Raw genomic sequence first — 7,143 nt, forward strand, 5'->3', positions numbered from 1 at the left:
GGCGAGTCGCCACCTCCGGGACCACCGCAACTGGGGCGGCAGCAGTGTGGGTGGGGGCAAGGGGCGGGAGTAGCCACCCCAGTCTTCGAGCATCTTGAAAGAACGAAGTCCTTCACCGCTGTCTGGAGCGTGCTAGTCGCTCCTGTAAGTGTTGCGGCTTCTCAGTTCCTCCGCTCTGCTTTCCTAGAAGGGGCGGCCGCCTGCAGGAGACACAGACCGGATTCCCGCCTGCCCTTTTCAGATGCATCAGCGATACTTTTGGTTCGGGGCTGCTCTGCGGGTCGCGGAGCGCGCGGCTGGGGTTGGCGGGGGCATGGGAAGGGAGCATCTCAAAGGAGTTCCCGGGCCATGGGGCGATTGTGGAGGGGGCGCGTTCTTACCTCTGCTGGCCCCTGCCTTTCGCCTTGGCGCGTACTTATACCACACTTCCCCCACCCCCTTTCCTTTTAGGACTGAGCAGGGCCAAGTTGCGTTCAACGTGCACTTCATGGCAGAGGGCGAAGGGTACTTTGCCATGGCCCAGGACGAGTTAGCCGGCAGCTCCTATATCCCCCTGGGCGGCGACTTAAGCAGCGGTGGTGGTGGCGGCGACTTCGACGGGCATTGCTTGGACTACTGTGAAAGCCTCACGGCGCACTGCAACGTGCTGAATTGGGAGCAAGTGCAACGACTGGACGGCATCTTGAGCGAGACCATCCCGATCCACGGCCGCGGCAATTTCCCCACGCTCGAGCTGCAGCCCAGCCTGATCGTGAAGGTGGTGAGGCGACGCCTGGCCGAGAAGCGCATCGGGGTCCGCGACGTGCGTCTCAACGGCTCCGCCGCCAGCCACGTCCTGCACCAGGACAGCGGCCTGGGCTACAAGGACCTGGACCTCATCTTCTGCGCCGACCTTCGCGGGGAAGAGGAGTTTCAGACTGTGAAGGACGTCGTGCTGGACTGCCTCTTGGACTTCTTACCCGAAGGGGTCAACAAGGAGAAGATCACCGCACTCACACTCAAGGTAAAGCGAGCCCGAGAGGGGCTTGGGTCTGAGCCGGCCCTGGTGCGGCGGCTCGAAGTGGGTGGGGGTGGGGTGGGGGTGGGTTTCCGTTTGAGGCCGCGCCATGATGATTTTGGGCGCATTCATTTCTTTTCTTGTGTGTTTTTATGAGTACGGTAAGATGCGTGAAGGGCGACGTGTGTTCTAGTTTACTAGGTGCTTCGAAGCCACGACTCTCCTCCTGCTACCGCGCCGACCTCCCTTCTCTTCCTCCTGATTTTTTTTTAACTCTCAGCATTCCTGCCATGACTACTGTCCAGAATGGTTCTGATACGTGGAAGAATGAAATGATGTTAATAATTCTTTTGAGTCATCTTATGATCTAGTCTTTGGGGAAACAGAAGCCGGAAACAGAACCGAGTCAATAAGTTTATTATTGTATTGGAAAACACGAGTAGAGTCCATAGCTGCATTCAGCTGACTACCTCTGTTAGTGGGGTCCCTAGCTGGTTACTCTGCTAAGGCTCTGGTGCTCACCCCTGGCCCCCATCGTGAATAATTACTTTAAATTGTCTGAGGAGTCAACCTTCCAGAATGTTTAATATTTGTGTGTAACTGCAGTTAATGCTTCAGGAAGGACTGGTGATATACTTGCGTCAGGAGGAGGGGAAAAGTGGTGAGAAGCCATCTAACTTCACCAGACCCTTCTGTGTCTTTTGAATAGTGTGTGAATGTCGTGCCTGTTAGAACCCTGTCAAGAAATAACTTTTAAAAAAAAATCAGACATGACAACAGAATCTCCTAGTACTGTGCTATGTCTGCCAAAAGCCTCAAACTATTACTTCTTGTCTCTTTCCCAGACAGTAAAACTACTCGTTAAATGTATTTTTTTTTTTTCTGTTTTGAGAAGACTATTTAAGTCAGTAGGTAGTGTTTTGCTGAAACTTAGCAAAACAAAACGGGAAATAGCAAAATAATTCTGACCTGTGTAGAGGATGCATTTATTTATTTTTCAGTTATGCTCATAATCTTGTTTTGTCTTTTAAATTGTAGGAAGCTTATGTGCAGAAAATGGTTAAAGTGTGCAATGACTCTGACCGATGGAGTCTTATCTCCCTGTCAAACAACAGTGGCAAAAATGTGGAACTGAAATTTGTGGATTCTCTCCGGAGGCAGTTTGAATTCAGTGTAGATTCTTTTCAAATCAAATTAGACTCTCTTCTCCTCTTTTATGACTGTTCAGAGAACCCAATGACTGAAACATTTCACCCTACTATAATTGGTGAAAGCGTCTACGGGGATTTCCATGAAGCTTTTGATCACCTTTGTAACAAGATCATTGCCACCAGAAATCCCGAGGAAATAAGAGGGGGAGGCCTGCTTAAGTACTGTAACCTCTTAGTGAGGGGCTTTAGACCTGCCTCGGATGAGATCAAAACCCTCCAGAGGTATATGTGTTCCAGGTTTTTCATCGACTTCTCAGACATTGGAGAGCAGCGGAGAAAACTAGAGTCCTATTTGCAGAACCATTTTGTGGGATTGGAAGATCGCAAGTATGAATATCTCATGACCCTTCATGAAGTGGTGAATGAAAGTACAGTGTGTCTGATGGGACATGAAAGAAGACAGACTTTAAACCTCATCACAATGCTGGCTATCCGAGTGCTAGCTGAGCAAAATGTCATACCTAATGTGGCCAATGTCACTTGCTATTACCAGCCAGCCCCCTATGTGGCAGATGCCAACTTTAGCAATTATTATATTGCACAGGTTCAGCCAGTATTCACGTGCCAGCAACAGACATACTCTACTTGGCTACCCTGTAATTAAGGATCATTTAAAAATGCCCAGTGGGGAAGCCATTTCAGACAAGATAGGGGAAAAATGGAAAAAACAACAAAAGAGTGACCTAGCCCTGATTAGGGGTGTATTTTTTTGCAGTGATTATCTGCTCCTGATTTTAAGGTTTGCAAAAATTGTGGACTTTTTAGTAGGAGTGGGAGCATGATCTAGGAATAACCCCCCTCCACACCCCAACCCTCCCACCCCATCCTCTTGCCCAATTGGATTCTATCTTGGAATACAAGAAACCTGTTATTAAAAGCAAGCAGGTTATCCTAAAATAACAAGAAAAAAATTGCTCGATGACAATATGGGTTTGCAGCCAGTACCTGCTCCCATAGCTTTGCCATACTGTGTGGAGCATGAAAGTTTCTTTTAAAGTGTAATTTACAAAAGGGAAAAAACAGAAAAAAGGTCTTACACTATGTAATTTACCAATTCAGGAGTTCAGATAGTAACAGTTTTGGAAGAAGGGGAACTCCAACTGTGAGCTCTCTGTCTGGGGCTTCTAGCAAGTTCTTTCTATGGAATGATCCTATTTGCTACGGAAACAGCTTGCTCCAAATAAACAGTAGTAGCTTGGTGAAGTTCTAACAAACAGCAGAACTTATGATGACACAATCCATTATTTCCAGCTGCCTGCATAACTTGCATTTTTAAAATGTGAAAATGCAAGCAAAAACAGCTGTAGCAAAGAAAGTGCTCAAGGACCAAAGATTTAACAGAAAAAATACCCAAGTAGAAGAGATATAATAGAATATATAAAGAGTTACTATATTTGTTACAAACCAATGTACATCAAAGTGCCTGTTGCCTTCTGAAAATTTGAAATGGAAAAAATATTTTATGGTTTAATGATTATTTTATTTTATCAGGGACCCAAGAAGAAAAAACACATAAGCTTGTGAATGGTGGAGGAAATGCCCTATTTTTTTCTTGGCAAATACTTGTATAAAGTTAATATTGTTGGTGTGATATTATCATAGGTACATGTGTATGTGTGTGTATATTAATATGTATGTATACATATTTAGTATATGTATATATACATCCATACATTAACTATGGTCTAGAATAATGTAGCAAATAAGAGATGTTTAAATACTGTGTGATTTCATGTTTTCAACAGGATGATGTGAGACATGGGCATCTAAAATATTAAGTAAATAAAGAAGGAAACAAGTAATATATTTCATAGGAAGAACAGGGAGTATACATTTTTAGTGAGGTTCTCCCCCTCCCCCCCTTTTCTTCTGTGAGCCATAGAATTCCACAAGTGGGAGAATATTTGTTTGACAGAGCACTCTTTTCTATACTGAACTGTCATTTTTGACAGGTTGGACCTTTTTTTTTTTTTTTTTTTTTTTTTTTAAATACTTTTGTACCTCCATGGTATATAATCCAGTGGACCATGGATCAATGATAGGCTATTTAAATCCCTGACTGCTAAAACATATATTTTTTCTGGTGATCTGAACACTACTTACTAGTATTTAAATGAATTTTTAAATGAATGCATTCTGCATTCCAGGACCACTAGAATTTAAAAAATGTGAAATGACCCTTTTTAAAGAGTATTTGCACAATTGCATAAAATTTATATATAAAATGTATATTATATATAAAATTTTATAAATTCATGCCAAGATGAAATATCTTTGATCTGGTTGTCACACTGCATTTAAATATTTAGTACTGTACTTTAAATTAAGTCACTTTGCATTAAAGAAAATCCAACTTTATTTTCTGTCCTAAGAGGCCAGTTATAACTTTGTGAGATGAACTGACTTTACTATTTCAGTTCAGTGACAGCTAATCCTAAAATCACCCCTTCCCCCAGCATTTAATTCCTTGAAGCATTTGTTAAAAACTAAACTAGCCTTCCCTTTGTATGGTGAAACACCCCCACCTACCATCGTGGCTGAATATTTACTTTGATAATTCCTCAGAAGATCCAACTGTAATAGTTTTTTTGTAGTTAAAGAGGGATTAGGGCATATAATAACATCGTTCTATTGGCAGTGTGGAGTCCTGGTGTGGCACTATAGGATAATTACTAGACTGCTAACTGAAAGGTCAGCGGTTCAAACCCACCAGCCACTCCTTGGAAATCCTATACAGGGTTGACCCGAATCGAAGGCACTTAACAACAACAAAAATATTGGCAGTGTAATACTTTTGTTTCTATATTATTTGGACATGTCAGATGCATACTGCTAGGTTAATCTATCCGGTCTACTTGTGCTTCTTTGACACTTTAATAGGAAGCTAATGAGTTTGGCTTCTCAGCTTCCCTATGAATCCTGTCAGAGTTGTAACAGCTACTGCACTGCCTCTCACTGTTTCCTAAGGAACTCTGCCGAGCCCCTGTTGGCTCAGTCTCCCTCACTTCAGCCCTGGGTTTGAAAAGTTAATTATGAATTCCTAGGAAACATTATTTGCAGATTAAATCTGACACTCACCTGTCAGAAGCCAGAACTCTGCCCGCTTAGCTGTTTGGAAGTTTTCTAATAGAAAACTAAGAGAAGGCCCAGGAACACAGGTGCCACTGACCTGGTTTTTGCTTTTCATCCCAACTCTTGAGTTGCCCACTATTAGGAAAAGAGTCAGAAGGTCTCCTCTAGCTCTTCCATAGCAACAACCTCCTGTTATTTATGGCACAGGTGTTAATGTGGAGGGGCCTTATTTTAAAATATATTTTTCATCTATTTTCTTAAATATTTATGTTCTTTTCTTGCTTACTCCGGTGTTGGTTTCATAGTTTAAGTGCCAGCACCAGGCAGTCATATAGAACAGCCTGTATTCGGATAATTTTCAGCATTTACTTTAAGATCAGTATAATTTATTTCTCTTGTGTATGTACCATAGTCTTGTGCATATGTAGTTGAACAAATAGTGGAGTATATGTCTGTTTTTGTGGCTGTGTGACCTAAAAATTTGATTGTCTGGTGAGAGAGAGCGATGTGTGTCGGTCAGAGAAAAGAGCTCTCAACTCCCAATTAGTGCCTGTGATTTGCTTGCTTTTGTGTTTTTCTGGCCTAGTATGATGTTACTAAGGAGCCCTAGTGGTGCAGAAAAGTCTTGGCTGCTAACCAGAGGTTGGCAGTTCAAACCCACTAGCCGCTTCCAGGGAGAAGGATGCCTCCATAAAGACTCACAGGCTTGGAAATTGAATGGGGCAGTTCTACTCTGTTCTAAAAGAATGCTATGCATCCGAATTGACACCTTGTGAGTGGGTTTGGTTTGCTGTGGTGCTGTTATTTTAAAACAGGAAACGTTTTATCTTCTGGAGGCTCTTCTCACCTGTCCAGTCTGGCGTGTCAGAGAACACTTAACCTGTGATAATGCCCTCTTGGAAAGTTTACTTCACTTGGGGTAAAATCAGCTGCCTCGAGATTCTTCAACGAAATGGACTTTTCCCTTTTAGAGATGGGATGAAGTATCTGCTCACTTTGGTACCAGGGTGGACTATTTTAATGTGGCTTAAAAAAACAAAACAGAAACAAAGATGGAAGAATCTCTGTAAGCCAAGTCAAAAAGGAAATGAAATTAAAGACAATATACTGTTTTATATCATCTATTCTGTTTGCTTATTGTTGGTTGTTTTACTGTGCATAAGGTTTTCAATGCAATGCTTGTTATATGAATATTGTGAACTATTTTGTAAATGAAATGTATTATTTTGAAAGCTGTCAGCCTTTCAAAAATAAACTTTTTGTTAATGTTGAAGATGAAACCAAAATGCCAAAAAAAAAAGTGATTTCATATATAGCACCTATTTCTATATAATCTTTCCATAAGGTTTCTTTTAGCATAGCTTTTCAGTTCTAAGACAGAATCTCTATGTAATATTTTGTTGTAATAATAGCTTGCTAACAAAGTCAATGGTAAAAATACAGTCTGAAGATGTCAAGATACCATGGTCAGACTTGCTGCAAAGCCTTGCAAAATGGAGGAAGCTTTGCCCACCCGGCTGTCTCTCCCTCCAACCTGTCTATAACTATTACCTACTTTGAGGTGTCCTATTGCAGCAAGCTACACCTGGGTCACTCTTGGACTATTTTTACTATAGACTAGTCACAGGCAGAAAAGGAGTTGATGGAAAAGAGACTTAAAAACTGACATGTTTGAATCAGTGCTAGAGGGAAGATTGTGAATTTTGTTTACAGCATCCAATATTTGGATTTTTTTTCTTCTTGTAAATAAAAAGAAGTTATTTTTTTCTACTGATTTGTGACTGCTGTTTTTGGTGTCTAAATTGGCTAGAGAGCACTTCCTCTGACTCCCAACCTGTGTCTGTGAGAAAGGACAAAGGTAGC

The 7,143-nt window shown here is 41.9% G+C and overlaps 1 protein-coding gene across 1 annotated transcript; it reads left to right on the top strand.

Annotated features, from left to right (window-relative positions):
• Positions 1-241: 241 nt before the first annotated feature.
• On the top strand, positions 242-2,812 carry FAM46A (family with sequence similarity 46, member A). Its single transcript, XM_006873275.1, has 3 exons — positions 242-261; positions 451-1,003; positions 2,036-2,812. The coding sequence occupies exons 1-3, from the start codon at positions 242-244 to the stop codon at positions 2,810-2,812; spliced, it is 1,350 nt and encodes a 449-aa protein (XP_006873337.1).
• The last annotated feature ends 4,331 nt before the right edge of the window (positions 2,813-7,143 follow it).

The sequence above is a fragment of the Chrysochloris asiatica genome, unplaced genomic scaffold, assembly GCF_000296735.1.
Source record: "Chrysochloris asiatica unplaced genomic scaffold, ChrAsi1.0 scaffold00233, whole genome shotgun sequence".
Classification (NCBI taxonomy): Eukaryota; Metazoa; Chordata; class Mammalia; order Afrosoricida; family Chrysochloridae; genus Chrysochloris; species Chrysochloris asiatica.

What these genes read in the sequence shown, in the direction of transcription:
- FAM46A (XM_006873275.1), top strand. Translation starts at nt 242, where the DNA reads ATGCATCAGCGATACTTTTG. An exon ending in ATGCATCAGCGATACTTTTG is followed by an intron (nt 262 to 450) that starts GTTCGGGGCTGC and finishes CTTTCCTTTTAG; the next exon opens with GACTGAGCAGGGCCAAGTTG. An exon ending in TCACCGCACTCACACTCAAG is followed by an intron (nt 1,004 to 2,035) that starts GTAAAGCGAGCC and finishes TTTAAATTGTAG; the next exon opens with GAAGCTTATGTGCAGAAAAT.